Raw genomic sequence first — 20,640 nt, forward strand, 5'->3', positions numbered from 1 at the left:
AGTCCTCTCTATCAGTATCTGTTAAACCCCACCTTTCAACTCAAAATCTAAGAAATCTTTTTGATTCCTCAAAAAAGAATGGGTCTCCCATTCCATCTATATTCACAGAACTTGGTACCTATCTTATGATATTAATTTTAGTTAATTCACCTATTCACCCAGTCATTCAACCAAGAATTTTGGAGCTCTTGCTCCAGCTGGTGATGATAGAGTTGGAAGGTGACAAGCAATGACCTTGACCCTGACCAAGCTTACAGTTTGGCTGGGGACATAGACATAGATAAATATGGATAAAGAAGATGTGGAGTGCTAATTGAATGAGCAGTGATGGAAGTAGGGAGACATTTGCTAAGGAATCACCATTGCATCAAGATCTAAGGACACTTAGGTGGACAAATGTGTACATGTATGTGTTGGAATGAGGGAGTTGGAGGGATGGGAAGTAGAAGAACTTTCCAGGAGAAACCATATCTGAAAAGTTGCTGAGACAGCAAAGAGAGTATAGTCAGCAAAGAAATACCAATTGGGACTGGATATTGCCATCACAGGAAGCATATATGGATTGTTTACCATATGTCAAACTTGGTGCTACCCCCTATACACATATTCTTTAGGTTTACCCACACAGTCTTATGCTACAGGTGCTATTATTATTCCTATTTCACAGATAAGAAAACTACAGCAGTCAGATAGTGACGGGGCTGAGACTCAAACTAAGACTGGCTGGATTTATAGCTTGAACTCTTCCTTCCTGTCAAGGGAGACAGAACCAGTCTACCTGAAGTCAGAGTCTCATAGGTATCGTTCTTTCACAGTAGAGCAGTGTTTCTCAGTCTCAGCATTATTAATAATTTGAGCCAGATCCTTTCTTGCAATTTGGGGTGGTGGTCTGTCCTGAGCATTGTAGGATATTGAAAAGTAGATCTGCTCTCTACCCACAAAACTTAAGTAGCACTCTGCCCCCATTAGTGGTGACAATTGAAAAATGTATCTAAACTTACCAATTATTGGGAGGAGTGAGCAAAATCACACCCTGTTCCCACTGCATTAGAAATCCTTTTGTGGCACTGTAGGTCCTTGGAGAACAGAATGAGGCCGTGTCTTAAACTTTCTCTCCGTCCTCCCTCACTTCTTTCTTTTTTCCCCAAAGTTTCCTAAGTGCCTATGTGTATCTTCTATGTGTATGGGTTGTATACATATCCCTTACAGTTTCTAATATAGTAATGTGTTAGTGTACAATGCGTACAGTGGTTGGTTAACAAATGCTTTCTGTATTTCAGTCAACTGAATCCTAAATGCCAAGAATACTAAATGTTAGGAGTCTGTACCTGTCAAACAAAATTCACTATTTCTGAATTCAAAACCTGAGGTTGGGAAAGTTAATGCCCGATTTCTGATCATTTGTAATATCTTTCGTATTGCTGGGGATCTGACTTAACTCATTTCCTGTAGTCAAAAAGACTTGTCTGAGCAGGAAATTTTGGTGTACAACTGTAATCCCAACACTTGGGAGGCAGAGGGAGAAGGATCAGGAGTTCAAGGGCAGCCTGGGCTATATAGTGAGACCCTTTCTCAAAAAAAAAAAAAAGACAGAAAAAGACCAACCTGAATGCTCATCAACCTTTATACCATGACTCATCCATTCAGGACCTAGTAGAGGTTGACATATATTAAGTTGTCAGTCAATGATGAGGCATGCATGGATGAGCTGTAATAATTTAAGTGAAGTTCTAGGCATAGGCCTACAATTTGGATGCCACTTAAGGCACATAACCATTTTCTCCAGCAATTCTTGCTTCACTTCCGCATGCAACCTGACTACATTCTTACTTCAGCCCCTTTGAGGGTGAGCAGGCAGTGGGAGGGAGAGCTGGTTTCCAAGTAGTTTTTCTGGCACTGTAGGTTTTGTGTCATTGCAGACTTGGTGGTTGTCATTGGTGGAGCTCAAAGAATCTTAAATGTAAAGATGTCACAGTTGAGAGCTTTCAACTTACAATGCATTTAGATGAGGTAGTGTCTTTACTTGGTATTTTAGTTCCAGGCATTCTCTGCTTCATTGCCTCTTACTATATCCAGCCCAGAATTGTTACATATTGAGCTATTCATTCATTATTTGGTTCATTCATTGTTGGTATTCATTGCTTTGAGTATAACATGGTCTTCTCCATGATTATATATAGTAGAAGAGAGCACATTAGGAACTATACCTCATAGAAACTATTTCTAAAATTTCTGTCACTTTCCTCAAACCCTGAGACCATATTCCCACAAACAGGATGGCCTCTAGGTTATTTCTAACCTCCGTGCCTGTTTTTCTCTTTCCAGAAGGAGGTACCTGTGAAGTGATAGCAGCCCACAGATGTTGTAACAAGAATCGCATAGAGGAGCGGTCACAAACAGTGAAGTGTTCCTGTCTACCTGGGAAAGTGGCAGGAACAACAAGAAACCGACCTTCCTGTGTTGATGGTAAGCAGATGATTTTACCCCTCTCTCTGGGTGTTTGTCCTAATGTTCATGACACACAAACTGTTTTCTTATTTAAACTCAGGATAATGAACAAGGTTTATTCAAAGGTCTTAGGAAGTCATACAAATGCCAGCTCTTAGCAAAGACTTTGAATTTTTGTTTCTCTAATGCTAGGTTTGAATGTTTTTCCCTCCAAAATTCATGTTAAAATTAGATTGCTGTTTTGGTAGTGCTGGGAGAGATGAAAGCTTTGGGAAGTTAGTGAGCCATGAGGGCTTCATCATCAATATGAAATCACTGCCATATAAAAAGATAAGTTCATCCCCATCTTGCCTTCTTGCCATCCTTCCTTCTGCCATGTGAGGATACAGGAAGACTCTCACCAGAAACTGATGAGTTAATCTTCTGCCTCCCAGCCTCTAGAACAGTGAGAAATAAATTTTTGGTCATTATAAATTACCCAGTCGCAGGTGTTCTGTTTTAGCAACACAAAATAGATTAAGACACTTGGTTTCCTATTTTCAAATATCTCTGTTTTGACATGAGAAGTTTCTTTAGGTCAAGAAATTTGAGGGTCCAGCTCATTTGGGAAATGACTTTTGATTGCTGTTATACAGGATGATTACAGTGATAGTGATAATAAAGATAACAACATCTAACATTCATTTAAAAGATATTTAACAGGTGCTTACTGTATGCTTAAGTGCTTTGGATATATTTATGAGCAAATAGAATTTCTCTGAATGCTTACTATGTGCCAAGCTCTATGCTAAACAATTCTCATATATTATTTAGTTTAATCCTCCCAACAATCCTACAAAATATCATATTAGTTATCTATTTCTTTGTAACAAATTATCTCCAAATTTAACAACTTAAAATAGCAAATATTATGTCATCATTTCTCTCGGTCAAAAACTCAACTTAGCTGAGAGGTTCTGGCTGAAGATCTCTCATGTGGTAAAGTCATGTTCTAAAGTGTTGACTGGTGCTGGAGAATGGTTCTAAGAAAGCTCACTCACATGACTGTTGGAAACTGCTATTTGCCATTTGAACCTCTCCACAGGAGCCTGGTGACCATCCTTCACAGTGAGGGAGTGGATTACCAGGGCTTGAAGATCAATAGGTAGGTGTCATTTGGTGCCATTTTGGAGCCTGACTACCACAATAGGAGATATGATTTTCGTTCCATTTCAAACATAAAGAAATTGAGGCTTAGAAAGGTTAAATAATGTCCTGTTGGCTCCATGGTTGACACTAAGAGTCAGGCATAGTATGACTGACTCTTCAGCCTAGCATAATGGACTTTAAACAAGTCCTACCTTTAAGACAATTTTATATAATACTCGCAAACAGTTGAGTTCACGATGAAGAGAGATTATAAATCTCTCCATTACTATCATCATTTAGAAGTTGGTATGATTTGATCTTCCAATTGTTTAGTGAGAAAATCAGGACTCAAAGAAATGATTCTTTTGCAGAGGATCACAGAGGACTGAGAATATCAATCTCTCGGTTCAGGGTCCGTTCTTCTACATGTATCTGAAGAAGGACATGTTCTAGATTGGCTTGTGTTATATATTTCCATTGTGTATCAGTAGGCGATTAGAAAGAGAAGCACACTCAAGCTAAGTTAAGAAAAGTACAACTTATTTTAGGAAAATGGGGGAATCCTGGTGAACCAATATTATAGGTAATTACTTCATGGGATTTGTAAATTCTTTATGCAGCTGCCCTCTCATTTTCTTTGTTCATGAAACATCCTATTTATAATCTCTGTTTACTTCATTCTCCTGTTTAAGAACTACTTCCTTCTTCAAGAATTTGCATTTTTAGTCTCTGTGAATTAGAAACAGATATGAGGCTTATATTTTTATGGCATTACTCTTATCTCACTTGGCATTATGGCATAGCTTTAGGACCCTGAATTTAACTCAGTTCCCATATTGTAAATACATTTTGTGAGAACACAGAGTATTATTGGTCCAGTTTGGATCAATGTGTCAGCCTTTGCCCAATCAACCACAATTAGAGGGAGCAGTTCACATGATGGGTACGACTGCCCATTCTGAACTATGAGAAAGTTAAGCTATTTTTTAAATGATGTAGGAAAACCAAGTTGGGGAATAGACTGTGATTAGTGGTTTTCCACTGAGACTTTTCTCCCAGGATTCATTTGGTAATATCTGGAAACATTTTGGGAGCCTGGATATTTGTGAAACCAGGGGAGTGCTACTGGCATCTCATGGATAGAGGCCAAGGATACTGCTGAGCGTCCCTATGGTGCACACGATAGCCCCATCCCCCACATCAACAACGAATTATCCAACCTAGATGTCAGCAAAGCTGAGGCTGAGAAACTGGACTGTGCTATTTGCTCATCCTACATCATAGTCAACACTGTGAGGCACCGATAAGAAAAGGAAGGCAGGCAAGTCATTTTAAAAATGCCTTGTGCAATAGGAAACTCTTGGCCCTAGAAGCCAATAAATATTGTAACACATAAAACCGTGATGCTTCCTCATGTCCTTTGCCAAAGAAAGCATTGAAGCTGTTAACTACAAATCGCCATTCTGTTTCCAGTTCACTTTTATCTCTAATGATCTAGAAATGGAATTGCCTTCAGGTTTTGGATACAAGATGCAAATAGCAATTTGTTGGCTATTCTGGCAGAGGGGGAATGGCATTTGGCCCTAAGTTTTTCTGAGAAGCTAGGCCACATACCAATAATATTTTAATCACAGAACAAGTTTGATTTTGGAAACTGTACCCATTAATGTGATTGGCTCAAACAAGAAGACTATTGTCTCTACATTCAAGCAAAGGTCAAAAAAGAGTATTTTTTAGTCTTATGATGATTATTTATATTTTATATGGCATTCCATTCTTCCAAATTCTTTAAATACATTGGCATGTGTGGGAAAGTCTACATATTGCTGTGATCAACATTGTTTTCAGCCAAAATTGTGATCAGAATTGAAAAGTTGTACTAGAATTTCACCTGTATCTATTCCTAAAATAATGGTCCTGGACAGGGCACATTTACTTTCTAACATTTGTCATTATCTGAAAATTTAGAATAAAAATCATTTATACTTCATAAGGCTGTGGTGATGAATGGGAAAACCATGTGTACTTTGCACAATGTTTAGCTCCCATCACATACTCACTAAATGATATTATCTATTTCTTATTTTACCACTAAGTGTGGACAATACTTAGAGACAAACATTGATTTATAAAGTTTCACATCATGTTAATTCAACACTATGGCCTCTTACCCATCTCTTCTTAAAATTCCTTCCAACTAATTTTCCTGGATATTAATAATGCTAGCAAGTCATGGAATGACCACTCAAGGAACGCATGTTCATTATAGGAGTTTTGGAAACTACAGAAATATATCCATATATTGCAATCACATATGATACCATTGCCCAGAGATGATCATCGCTTTGCATGATAGCTAGTTAGTATATATGTTCTTCCAGTCTTAGCCAATGACTAAAGTGCAAACTCACGTTGTAATTTATTTATTGAACTAAAATGCTGTGTACTGATATGTTGTTGCCTTTATCCACTTAATGGATCAATATATATGGATCAACATATATGATAAACATTTCTCAAGTTAAAGAATATTATTCAAAATTTATTGTTAATAGCTACATAGGATTTTCAGGGGTAATTGCACCACAATTTATTTAACTGTTCTCTCTCTTTTGGAACATTTACAATTATTCTTGCATTCTGGTGTCTCAGTTTTCTAAGACTAGACAGACACCAGCTTCTCTCCATGATGATGCATACATGCACACATGACATTTGTCCTAAACTTATTCTGTCTTACATAGCACATCTCCCATGGTAAGTGTTCCAATTATTGTTATTTGCTTTCCTTTGAGATTAAAGGCCAGTTGCCTTCTTCTACAGTGTTTCAAAAACACAGGAACAGCTATGATCTTATAAGAAAAATATACTGGTTGGACACTGGTAGCTCATGCCTGTAACCCTAGCTACTTGGGAGTATGAGATTGGGAGGATTGCAGTTCCAGTCCAGCCTGAGCAAAAAAGTTTGTGAGACCCTCCCATCTCCATGGAAAACAGATAAGTAGATAGGTATGGTGGTGTATGCCTGTCATCCCAGCTATAGTGACAAGCATGAATCAGAGAATTGTGGTTCAGACCTGGTAAAAAGCAAGACCCTATCTCCAAAATAATCATTGCAAAAAGGGCAAGAGGCATGGCTCAAGCAGTAGAGCACCTGTCTTGCAGAAGTGAATCCCTGAGTTCAAACACCAGTATCACCAAAAAAAAAAAAACAAACAAACATATATATATTGGGTTGTTTTAAGACTCAAAGTATGAGAGCAGATTATTCGAAATGAGACAAAAATTTGGTGATAGATATGACATATTCAAAAGTATAATATACATTTGGAGAATATTTTAAGTAGTGGTCATTTATTTTTAAAAATGCTATTTCATTGTCCAACTGAAAACATTAAAATTCACATTTGCCATCTTAAATTATGGGGTAACCATTTATAAATACTTATAAAAGCATTATACCCTTGTACCTACACCTTGTACACTTCTGAAATGATATGTTTTATATTCTAATTATGACTGAATTCCATAATCCAAGTGGGGTTAGCACCTTACTCAATATCTTTGGTTGAGACCAGTTGAAAAATAATGTACAGCTTTTCAGTTACTTCCATTTGCTTCTCAGGGACTGAAAGTTAAAATGAAATAAAGATTTATAAACATGAGGATAATGAGTTCAAAATGCATCTATTTATTTAAGGGAAAAGTTTTCCTAAGCAAATGACATACCACAACGAAAAGTAAATTTCTAGGATACCTTCAAAGTTAGGTTTTATGGCCTAAAATAGTATTCATCTCAAAGTTCTAAAAGTAATGCAATGTAATGCCAATAATGATAATATTAATAACATGTGATTCACTTTCTTTAAGGCTCACTCTAGGCCAGTCTTTGAAGTACTTTAAGTCTACACATTTACTTAATCCTAACCTTAGTCTCATAAGGCATGTCTTTCTATTATTTTCATTTTATTCATCATGAAACTAAGGCATAGAGATTTGGGAACTGGCTCATGAAGCCAGTAGTGGGAGAGCCAGACCCTGCACAATGGAACTCCAAGGTTCCCATTCATCATGCATAGTAAAGCATCTTCTGACAGAAGAAGCACACATTAAGTTCTCCTGAGATGCAAAATATCTAGGTAAGCAGGAAAAGAAAGTACAACCATGTGGTCAGAACATAGAGAAGCATCACTTCTGTGGGTAACACCTGCCTCTTCTCTTTCTATGTCAAGCAGATGACTGGTGGCACTTTCTAAAGTCAATGTCATACAGAAATTAGAAACATTTTTTATAAACAACGCTTTTATGTTTGTGGAATAAATGAAGATGTACTGTTTAAGATGTGACAACAAGAGGAAGTGGACTAAAACATCTGTTTTATGGTGAAATTTTCATGCAGTTTTCTCTATTTAGAATTTTTTTGGCATATAGTTTGTGTTGTTTTTGTTATTATTTGTCTGGGTTTTTTGTCAGACATGGTCTTGCTAAGTAACCCAAACTGTTTGAACACTCATCCTCTTGTTCTGACTTCCTAAAGTACAGGAATTACAGATACCACCACCCCCATTTAACTATTTTTAACTTAGACAAATGTGTGGAGAAAAATTCAGCTATTGGTTAGTAGTGAAAGTTCTTGGTACATTGTGGATTGTAGCCTCACTCTAATTAAATAAAAGTCTCTACAATGAGTACAATGAGTTTTCAGGTCTTCCTTCTCTTTTAGGGTAAATGATGACTATTTTGATGACACATCTGTTAGCAATTTTTACTTAAGTGTTTTTGTCATCTTGTGGCTAGATCACCAGTCACAGTGAATAGTTTAAAGACAGAATCTTATATCAGAGATCTCTCTGTAACATCTTTTACAGCAATGAAAATCTCAGTTTTTCTTTTTAAACTCTCAGTTAATGTAATGGAAAAAATCATTACTTTCCTGGTCATTTTTGTGAGGGAGAAAAAAAACCATAATACTCAGAACACTTTGCTACTGGCTTATCATACCTCAGTTTCCAAGGTGGATAAGAGCCAAAGAGACAGAAAAGTACACAAAGACTCACAGCCAGGAAGACAGACAGACTGACAGGAAAGGAGACAGGTAAACAGAAGGAAGAGAGGATCAAAGAGAAAGGGTAATGAAAAAGGTAAGTCAGTAGATGCTTAGCAGGAAGATTAACACATTGATTCATAAAATGCTTGATTCATTTTTCTGAAGAACTGTTTTCAACCTCTGGCTTATGAAAATTAAGAAAATAGCAAGTTGGTAGATTTAGACATTAATGCTTTCCAAGTTAAGTTATATGATATTCACAACCAGAATCTTTGCAAAGCTTTCTGGAGATTGATCTTTTGGAACAGAGGTAACAAAATTTTTCCTGACCATATATCATGCATGATATTCCTTAGAAAAGGCCATGGGAAAAAAGCTAAGAATTTAAGGAAATATTTAATTCAGCAACAGTTTTCCATACAATAACATGGCATATATACATGTATTTATACATGTATATATGCAATATCACATTTAGTAGGCTCTTCTTCACCTTCCAAAGCATGGTATCCTACTAAAGTCTCTGAGAAGTTCTGTAGGCAAGTAACTGATTGAAATTGTAGTATTTTATAAACACTTTTGGCCATAGTACCTTTTACTTTTTAATTTAAGTTTATTTTAAAATTAGCATGCATTAACAATACAAAGGAATTTCATTGTGATATTTCCATACATGTGTACAATGTACATTGAACATACCCCTCTATTGTGTTTCCACTCCCCATTCCCTTCTTCCCACTTTTTCAGTGTTCAGTGGGCTTTGTGACACATCATATGTATACATTTTCATACGTATACATGAGGTGTACTTCCATCCTCTTCACCCCTCAGTATCCTTTCCTTCACCTCCCTGTCCTACTGCTACACCCCCCAATATACATTAATGTCCCATTTTTAATTCATTATCATCCACATTTTAGGTTTAGATTCCACAAATGAGCAAGAACATGAGATATTTGGCTTTTTGAGCTTGGTTTATCGCGCTCAGTATAATGATCCATTTTTCTGCAAATGACATAATTTCATTACGACTGAGTAATATTCTATGGTGTGTGTGTGTGTGTGTGTGTGTGTGTGTGTATTTTTACTTCTCTGTTTTTGAGCACCTTGACTGTTTCCACAGTTTTACTATGGTGAAGAGAGCTGCAATAAACATGGGTATACAGGTATCTCTTGTATAATTGAGTTATACTCCTTTGAATTTATGCCTAAGAGTGGTATGATGGGGTTATAAGGTAAGCCTATTTTTACAAACTCCATACTGATTTACATAATGTTGCACTAGTTTACATTCCCACCAACAGTGTATGGGAGTCCCTTCCCCCCCACATCCTTTATTTATTTGTTTGTTGTCTATTTTCATAATAATTGCCAATGTGACTGGAGTGAAATGGAATCTGTAGTTTTGATTTGCATTTCCTTTATGGCTAAAGGTGTTGAACATTTCTTCATGTATTTATTAACCATTTGTACTTCTTCTAAGAACTGTCTGTTCATTTGCCCATTTATTCATTGAATTATTTGTTCTTTTGCTGTTCAGTTCTTTGAGCTCTTTGTATATTCAATATATTAATCCACTACCTGTTGAATAGCTAGCAAACACTTTCTTCCACTCTGTGAGTTGCTTCTTGATTCTGGTAACTGTTTCTTTAGAACATTTTTCTATGCTCCATAGAACATGACATTGTTTCATGATACTGACCTTGGGGCATGATGATGTAGACTACACAGACTATAGTTTGGTTTTAGTTTTGGTTTTGGTTTCCAGGAATGATTTTAGATCTTCTCAGCTCAAGAAATAGTTACTATGCCCATAGCTCAGGGATTTTCCTCATGCTGGCTGACCAAACAATATAGAACTGATCCTAGTAGTATTGTAATTAATAATATCTCACTGACATGTCAGATTCAACTGCAGTTCGGAAATCATCTAGAGACCTTCCAGAATAAACATAACATGAAAAAAATTAAGTCCTTATTTTTTATTCACAAATGTCTAACATTTTAGGGATAGAGAAAATGTCTTATTTTGGTTCTGCCCTTTGTTAATTGTCATCCACACACAATCAATTAGCACAATAATAAACTGCTGAGGTGACCAAGGATGCCCTCTCCATCAGCACCTTCATCACCATTTCCATCTTAAAGTTGCCTTATTACTTCAAGTCAACTCTTGTTTGACTAATAGACAAAATGCTAAGCCTGGCTGGCTTCATCAGAAAGAAGAGCTGGCATTGCTGAAAGGAGATTTCACTTTTGTTATTACAAGAACCTTGTATAGCGTCATTAGTAAGATCACATCTTCAGGCATAATCTTTGAATTACAGGCAAATTCTCTGTTGAAACGCATTTTGTCCCCAAATTGGTATCTAAACCTGTCCAGTATGCAAGGATCCAAGCTTCCATTCCTAAAAGGAATGAGAGGAAGATGTAGAGAAACTGACATAGTCTTTTATACTGTCTAATAAAAGGCCTATGCCTGTATTTGTTCCTTCTCATGATGAACAGGAATTTGACTATCACATGTTCTTTCTGCTCTAAGAGTAGATGTTATCAAGATCATCTTCTCCTCTTTTGTCTCCTTTTTCTTTTTTTCTACTTTACAGCAGCAGTTAACAATTGTCAGCCCATTAGCAAAAAAAGAAAAGAAAAAAAAAAAAAAAAAAACCAGCCTCACACCTGTTCCCTGAGCCAGCAGAGAATCGGAACAATTAAACTTGCTTGCCTGTGGATGGAATACTCCAAGCCTGTGGATAGGACACACAAATTTCCCACAGTCTTATTATTTCACTAGTCTGGGACACATTGATATTACTTGCATGATCCTTAAAGAGAGTGGAAGGCATAGCACCTGGTTCACATTGTTATTTCTTCTACATCCTACTCTCAAAGTTAATAAGTAAATTATTAATGTTCTGTTATATCTCAATTTCTTCTCTGAGACAGGGTCTTGCTATGAAGCCCAGGCTGGCCTCACTCTCAGAGTCCTCATGCCTCAGTCTCCTGAGTGCTGAGTCTGTAGGCATGTGCCACTATGACTACCTATTAAGTAAATTATCTTCAATTTAATTTTTAGTATAAATGTAATATACATAACCTGATATAGAGATGTGTGTAGACATTCTACTGTGTAAACACACACCAACATATCATACTGTACCTCATAAAAGTATATAATTATTATTTTTCAATAAAAAATATTTTAAAGGAGTATATGTGTACAAACCCAGCAGAGAAGAAATAAAAATAAAAGCCACGCTCCCTCACTTCCTCTTTCCTAGCCATCTCACATCTTTATTACCACAAGGGACCATGATTATCAGATTTCTGTCATCCTTACAGAAAATATTTAGGCTCACACAGCCCTATAGATGTACATACAGAAAACACTGTAAATCAAAATGGTATCTATATTGGAATGATCTGATGCTATATTTTTTTAGCATAGGGAATACCCTAAATAGTACCCTGAAAGAGAAATAAAAATGGCTGGTAAACATAAGTAAGTGTATGCGACATCACTCATTTGAAGAAGGCTAAATAAAACACTGAAATGCAGTGTTTCATCAATCAAATAGGCAGAGATGAAAAGTTTCGAAACGCACAGTCTTAAGGAGGGAGGAGAGAAAAATTGCATTTAAATCATACTTGGTGACAAACGGCTTGCAAACTCAATTAAGTTAGCTGCTCTTCTCCATTTGGCTCACCAAAAGGGAAGATGATGAATAGGAACTTTGTAATGAGAGTGGATGTTTGGGGAACACAATACAAATTATATGTGGTATAAGTGCTTGTGTTGACTTTATTTAGCAACAGTTCTTGGGCATTTAATTATTTGCATTTTCTCAAGTGTCAGGTTCATGGATCTAGATATCATCTAAGAAATCTAAGAATGTTGATGCCATTTCAATGGGAAAACTATGTAAGAAATTATATTCAATGTCTATGCATGGCTCTAAATATAACAAGTACCACTGTAAGTCCATCCGTGCAGCTACTTGGAAGGCACAAAATTCTCTGTATGAGTGTCTGTCTTGGTGTGTATAGGGTGTGTCTGTCTATTTTTGTGTGTTTGACAGAGAGATGAAAGAGAGATCATGGTTAGCATACCCCAAATCCTTGCCAGTTATTCAAATGGCACTAACTTGGTAACACAGCTATAAATTCATAAATGAGGAAATTTTCCTAAAGTAGCCCCAAAGTCATCGATTTCCATTTGTCTCCAAAGAACTCAGGTGTTTTCACAGACCTGGTCATTTCTGATATGAGAAGACTTTTAATCAATTCTTATTTTTTTCCAGAAAGTTGGAAAAATGTTATTCTAAATCTAAGGAGTCAGTTTTTCATCTCTGTAGTTGGGTTCTAGCCTGGATAAGGCAAGATTTCAGGGTCTTGTATTATTAGTGTGATGTCCATATGAATAGCAAGCAAGGCTTGTGAATTATTTCACGCTTCTGTGAAAATCTACAGCCCAATCCTTCTGCAATAGTGTTGGACACTGCTGATGATACTGGTGTATTTCAATCTTCTGATAATTTCATCTAAGAAAGTAGTAAATCCTGTGTCCTTTCCTGGACATATTTAAAATGTATGCAGATGAATAATAGTTTGAAATATTAAGCCTGGTGTGTAGTTGCTCACACCTGTAATCCTAGCTTCTTAGGAGGCAGAGATTGGGACGGCTGCAGTTAGAGGTCATTCTGGGCAAAAAGTTTGTGAGACTCCCATCTCAACCAGTAAAAATCTAGGTGTAGTGATGCACACCTGTCATCCCAGTTATGTAGGAAATGTAAATAAGAGTATCATGGTCCAGGACAACCTGGACATAAATGTGAGACCCTATTTGAAAAATACTTAAAAGAAAAAGAGCTGCGGGGAATGACTCATGTGGTAGAGTGCCTTCCTAGAAAGCACGAGGCCCTGGGTTGAAATCCCAGTACTGCAAAAAATTAATGATATACTCTTCCATTTTCTCAAGCTCCTTATCCCTAGCCCAAACACCACATGAGTTATCTACTAACCAGAGCACAGAGGCCCAAATATTTGGTGTTTAGGTTCAAAAGCTCTTTAGAGACTCAGATATAATATTGAAGAAGTGGTTTTTGTTTCCTCCTCCTGTCTAAGGCTGCTGTGATCTGAGCAACAGGAGGAAAGAAGGCATGCAAGGATAAGAAAAATGTGCTCCTTTAGAGGAAGGCTACTTGCCTGAAGTAGCAGAGAGATATGTTTTCACCTATAGACCCTCCTTCTTCCTGTCAAGAGAATTCTATCTGTGATGGCCCAACATGCTCTGTGGCCTTTTGGTTGCTCGTGATAGGAATCATCAACAGCAGCTAGCATATGGCACAATGACTCCATTAGGAGTTGTAAGGAGCAATAACCACCAGCATCCGCAGACCCCCTTAGCCTTCCACCCCAAATAGACATAGGTGTTCCCTAGGAAATAAGGTAAGGAATCTGGACTCCTAGATGTGCAAAGTAGCCATAGCTAGGACATCTCATATACCAACTACACAGGACCAGATGGGTTTGAGATCTCCAACTGATGTAGGATATTTGATGAAATAGTTATAAAATATAGAGCAAGACCAATAATATCTGATATTATGTGATATTTTCATTATTGCATGATGGATAATATTCAGATAAACTGTCAAGTATTATTACTTAGGCAAGTAAAAAAAATTGGGCAGTTAACTAGCCACCAATACAAAGCAAGGTCACCTTCCTTTAAGTTTGCTAACAAGTCGTCCATGGTCTCCTTTGGTGCCTACACACTAATTTTGTTTCAAAATAGGTGACTGTTCTTATAAACACTCTCCACCACACAGCAAACCTAATCCCTCTCAATAGTAGCTCGAAGGAAATGAAATATTATTGTAAAAGTATTCTGGGTTCACAGAATCCAAGGGCAGAGATTGTTCCAGATTAGGCCTCAAGGCTAAATTGAAATGAAATCAGCAGTCAGCGCACTTGAGGTCACCATTGCTTTGTCTCATGGATGATGTCACCTTTCATCTCAGGCTCCTTCTGGATATCTGTCTCATTCTCTTTCTTCTGTAAACTGAGAAGGCTAAGTCTGTTCATGATGGCTGGAAATAGTCTCTCAACTCTCTGGAACACTAGTTAAAGTACTAGTTCAAAACTGGTAAAATCATTGATTTATGATTTTTGAGCTCTCACTGCGTGCCAGACTTTGTGTATTGTATGTTTTATTTCATATCATCCTCATAAAAGCCTCATACAATAACTATCATTCAGGAGAGGAACCCGATGGCTTCTTTCAGGACCTGGTAGCAATAGATGTGAGACCCACAATGGGGAGCTGTTAGAAATAATGGGCATCATAAGCATTGTAAGAAAAATTCAAAGTATCTGCCACTTCTCATATTCACATCCTTGTAGGATGGCAAAGCCATTCAAACACTCTAGGCTCTTACTTACATACCATTTTTAACATATATCATCATTGTTCACATTCCATAAACCTCAAATTTAACAGTCTTTCTCCATTCCTTCTAAATGTCTACGACCTGGACTCTCATCTTGAATTCACCTAATCCCTCTGATTAAAATGTATTGTTTTCATCACCATCTGACTCTTCCTACATTACTCAACTTGTATCATCAACTCCAAAGGTCCTCCCTCAAACCATCATACCCAAAGCTAATAACGCCCTCCTTTAGGTCCTTGAAGCATCCTGCATAATGTTTATCCAAATGTATTAGAAGGTAATATAATCTTTATTGTCTTGTGGTATCTCCTGATAAAGAAACTCACTCACCCATTCATTCAACAATTTTTTTTTCTGGAGCATCAACTGTGTGCCAGGAATTAGACCAAATTGTTGGCTCATAATGATGAATAAAGATAGCTCCTTGTTTTCTTGAGGCCTATAGTTCATAAGAAGAGACAGGTTAATTTAATCAGTTCTAAAAATGTTCATGTAGCAACTACACATTCCAAAGAAAAATAAGTCAGTTCTTAAACATGGTAAAATAACAGACTCCACAGGAGGCTGAGGAGCTGAAAAGACTTCTGCAGAGAACTGACAAGAAGTCTGAGGTACAGATCAGAAGTGAGGTACAGATCAAGGTAAATTAGTGAATATTCCAGGCAAAGAAAACAGCATGGAAAATGCCATGGGTCTTTGATCAAGACCTTAAGAGAAAGCCACTGTGACTAAAAGCCAAAGAGCAATGAGATTCTAACAAGAAGCTCAAAAGACAGACATGACCAAATAACAAAGAGGGTAGTAACTGAGCTGTGCAACTCTGCTTCCTAGTAGTATTCTTAAATCTGAGACATGCTGAGCAAGGCAGCAATGGAGGAGTCTGTGGTGGGAAAATGGATAGTGAGCCAACTTGAGATTTCGTCACTAAGGACATGGTATTGAGAGTCCGTTACTGAGACAAAAATCTATGTAGTATCTGCGAATGAACTTCAAAATCTCTCCATGCTATTATTCAGACCATGCCAAAGCAGAACACCAATAAGTCTTTGATATCAGTGGCTTCCGCCCATGCCGTTATCTGCACGGTTAATGTCATCTGCATGTCTGACATGGTATTCACTCCTGACCTCTCACCCTGCTATAGAGAATCGTCACAACCACACTCAAATCAAACACAACTTTCAGATGGAATTGTAATCTCTGTGTCTTGAGTCTACCTACTGACTTCAGACAATATTTTAATGAAGGGGTTGCAACATCAGGATAAGGGGCTCTCACATGTGCGTACTTGAACATGACAGATAAGTACAGACTCATTCAGTTCATATTCCTCCTCATTAGCATCTAACCTCTTCAACTTCAGCTCATTTCTTTATGAATTAACAACACCTTGTTCTACGTAGCCAGCCACCTCTCTCAGAGCCTCCATAATACCTTTATCAAAAGCTGTCTGGAATCTCAGGTAGTAATCTGAAATTCACATGTCCGTGCAGGTGAAGGAGATGATGGAGAAATCATTGTTTCTCCAATTACCAAGTCTGCCTCCCTTAAAATCTTCAAGCATGCGTGTTTGAGAAATGATATCAGAAAGCCACATGTACATTACAGAAATTCTCTACTATCCTTAGCATTCCTCATGGAAAAATTATGATAATAACAACAGGAACTGAGAGCTCTGTATGTCAGGCACCCACTGAAAATGTTACTAGTATTGGGGCTTTTAATATTTAAAGCAATGCATGAGATAGTACTGTTATTATTATTCGCATTTCACTGATGAGAAAACTGGGGCTCAAAGCAGGAGGGACATGCAGCTACCAAGCGGTGGAACCAGAATACAATCTCACCCATCTGAGAGAAGCCCCATATGAGTATTAAGACTCTACTCAAACTGGAACTTTCTATGTTCTCGAGAAATACAGATGGGAGCGCACAGAACCCTGACTCTCAACCCTCGTTCTGCCACTGTATAGTGACATGTCCTTTGTCATGTTTCTCTCTGAAAACCTCAGTTTTCTCACCTGTAAACAGAATGACAAGAATACCACATTAAAGAGTCAATTAAAATATGAAGCATTTGTCCACAGGAAGCTGAATACAATCAGATTCAATATTTCATTTCTTATTTTTATTTTTTATTATTTTGTGGTACTAGGGATCGAATTTAGGGCCTTGTGCTTGTTAGGCAAGCACTCTTCACTTGAGTCACACTTCCACATCTTCCTTTGCCCAAGCTAACCTCAAACTCAAGATACTTCTGCCTCTGCCTCCCAAGTACCAGTAACTACAGGCGTGCACAACCAAGCCCAGCTTGTTTTTTAAATAGAGCCTCGCTAACTTTTGCCCAGTTTGTCCTTGAACCACAATCTTCTGTCCCAAATAGTGAACTACAAGCATGGGCCACCATATCTGACCTAGATCCAGCATATCAAATGTCTATTTTAAAGTACATTGAAGAGTTTGACATTGCTTGTGCCCTTCTTTGTGTTCATATACTGGGAATTCTTTTCTTCCCTTTTAATGTAAACAAAAAAGGCAGCGATGTTCTATCACCCACTGTTCCTAATGTTCTAGGTGGAAACAAACACAGACCTTTTAATCAAAGGAAGAATTGTTCAGTATATCCAATAATTATTCACATGGGCAAACTCTACAAATGACTTTGCCAGCCTGCTGATTGACTGACAGAATTTCGTATACTTTTCAGAGTTAACAGCACTTGTCTAAAACTTGTCATTTTTGAAGATTTCATCTTGCAGACTCTGTGGGATTCAAGAGAAACATGTCTAATACCACTTCCTGTCTAAACCAAAAATTATATATAAAAGGCTCAAGAAATGCCCAAATCAGAAGATTCATTCCATAAATTCTTACCTCTTCTCTTTTATGTTGGGCATCACAGAGAGTCTAATAGAACATTGTCTCTCCTTAGTGATTATGAGTTCAGGGTAAATGACAGGTAAATGGGTGATTTCAAAGCTGTGTGATGTGTGCTGTGATAGGGATGAACTCTGACTTCCTAGGAACAGAGGAGAGGGTATTAAATAATCAGAGGGAGGTTTCTATGGCTTGACTAATATCCAAGCAGAGATGCTAAAAACAAGAAGATAGAATAGAATGTTCAGGGAAGAAGGAAAACATGCAAAATCCAGAACTCAACAAGAAGGGCACAATGAATCCAATGAACTGAAAGAAGTTTAATGTACCTAGGTAGAGAAGAGTGTGGGATGGTCTGGGAAGAGGTAGGACCAGAGTGGTCATAAGGAGTGAGCTTATGCAGTGCCCTGATAACTGTGGTGAGCCACTAAAACTCTGTCCAAGAGCAATAGAGGTAGACATTAATGGGTTTTGTGCAGATAAATGACATGGTATGATTGTGTTTGGGTATATGACTACATAGCACAAAAATTGAATGGCTTCCAATACAAGTGCTGAGGCCCATATTTGTAATTGATATGTAGAATAAACCCAAAATCTGCCAGAAATGATGTAGGTCAATTCCAATATGTGGGTCAGTGCTCTGATATTTAGGTCAGCAAAATTCTATCAATGATACTAGCAAAAACTCAGAGTAACAATAGTACAACTGTCTCCCAGAGGAAATCCTAGCATCCTACTAACTACTTGACTGTGAACCCTTGCATTATACATATCTTGTCTAGGACAATATTCCAAGATTGTTGAACACCTTCTGATGTTGCATCAGTGATCACTATGGCAAGGTGAGAGTTGAGGACTGGGATCAGTACATCCTAACCATGCAAAGAGGAAGAACTTCATGCTAGGAGAATTGAAGCATGCACTGAGTCTCTACCTGGGCCACACATTAAAATTACCTGCATAGGATCCTAAAAATATCTGTGTTGGCCACACTCCCAGGCATTTTTATTTAATTGGGCTGAAGTAGAAGCTGGAAATTCATATTTTAAAATGCTCTGTGGGGAACACAAAGCTGTAAACAGAATTGAGAAACAAAGGTGTAGGGCTGGGGAATAAGAAAGAGTGTGCTGAAAGTCCAGCTCTTTCTAGAAACAGAATTATTTTTGTTCTTTTAATTTTTCATTTATAAATATTTCACAAAGCATTAAAAGTGACTTACAAGGGTATAACCAACACCCTGTAAAGCTTAATATCAACATGCCCTGCATTCCATCATTTGTAAAATAGGAATAATAATAATACCTGCCTGATACAATCAACGTAAGGATTCAATAAATTAACAATTAAAATGGTTTGCAAATACCTGGCATGTAAGTGTTTGATAAATGTAAACTATTGTCCTTAACCCAGATGAAGAAGATAGGAGAAACAAGACAGAAGGGATGGCAACCACAAGACATGTTCCAAGGACACCAATTAGCTTGCCTAGTGCCTTGGGGAATAATAGGAGAAAAAAAATTACAAAGCCAAGTTGGGGCTAAATTGCTTGCTTGAGCTCCAAGCTCATGTTTAAATTTGAGCAAGTGTTCATTAATTGATCATCTAATAATATACTCCCCAAGCAGGTGAGACAAGCCAGGTGTACATTGTACAAAACAGAATAAATTAATGGATTGCTCAGGGTCCATTCCAAAACTTGGACTCTGATTTGAATTGGACCCAAATGTGGAACCAACAGATGTCTCTGCGAAAAGTTAAGATTAAATCAGAATAGAGCTTTGAAAATGAGAAGCAAGCCATTGGGTATTAATAACCTCTGGCACTCAGGGAGGCAAGTGCTCCTCTTTGTGACAGCTTGGCTCTTCTCAGCAGACACAGCCAAATCAATGCTGCTGTCCAGATTCTGCCTACTTTATTAGGAAACCCTACATGGTATTTAAAACTGTTTCTCTTATTTTCATTTATAAGTATTCCAACAAGATTAAAACTAACTTATGTAGATGCATACTGCACAGTATGGCAAAGATAAAATGCAATAGAGACATAAAAGAAGTCAGTATGCAAGGTAATGAGAGTAAGAAGTTGTAGAAAAAGGCTGGAGGGAAGCTAGCACCCTGATAGGAGGCTGTCTATAAGGACCTAAAATATGCCTGCCAGCAGGATATTTGCCACAAATTAAATATGCCAGCCACAAATTTGGTGTTAAGTCTTCCAACAGGCAGTATAAAGAAGGAAACTGGATATTAGAGTGAGAATTTTCCCAGCTTAATCTAGACAGTTGCTTAGGAGAGAAACAGGTATTCCTGGCACAGTACTAGAGTGTTCTCTAGCTCCAGGTGTCTATGAAGACGACACTGGGTAAGCTAGTAATAGTCTCATTGCACCCAAACACTCCAGCCTATTGCCTGCTAATACAAGTGAGTGAGTGAATGGAGGCAGAAAGAAAGAGAGAGACAGGGGAAGGCAGAGAGGGAAGAGCAGAGGAGGGACCTGTACTACAAATTCACAAGATTCGTGGGATGCTTTGCGAGTATTCCTCATTGAGGACTGGTGGCCTCTCACCATTCAGTAAAAGTAATTCTAGAGGTTGTTTGCACAAAATGGCCCAGTGCAGGCATCAGCATTCAACTAGTCTGACTAAAAACAGAAATAAGTGTTAGTGCCTAGAAGAAAAAGAATAAA

General features: G+C 37.6%; 1 protein-coding gene across 2 annotated transcripts in view; it reads left to right on the forward strand.

The window, feature by feature from the left end:
- The window catches only part of LOC109677361 (chemokine-like protein TAFA-1), a 528,286-nt gene that overhangs the window by 404,167 nt on the left and 103,479 nt on the right, over positions 1 to 20,640 (forward strand). Inside the window, exon 3 of one of the 2 annotated variants that reach the window (XM_074044189.1) lies at positions 2,329 to 2,466. In XM_074044189.1, the coding sequence (XP_073900290.1) occupies positions 2,329 to 2,466 (138 nt within the window). Of the gene's footprint in view, positions 1 to 2,325; positions 2,467 to 20,640 lie in introns of both variants that reach the window. The other variant, XM_074044188.1, reaches the window with a different exon arrangement.

This window comes from Castor canadensis, chromosome 10 (assembly GCF_047511655.1).
Source record: "Castor canadensis chromosome 10, mCasCan1.hap1v2, whole genome shotgun sequence".
Lineage (NCBI taxonomy): Eukaryota > Metazoa > Chordata > Mammalia > Rodentia > Castoridae > Castor > Castor canadensis.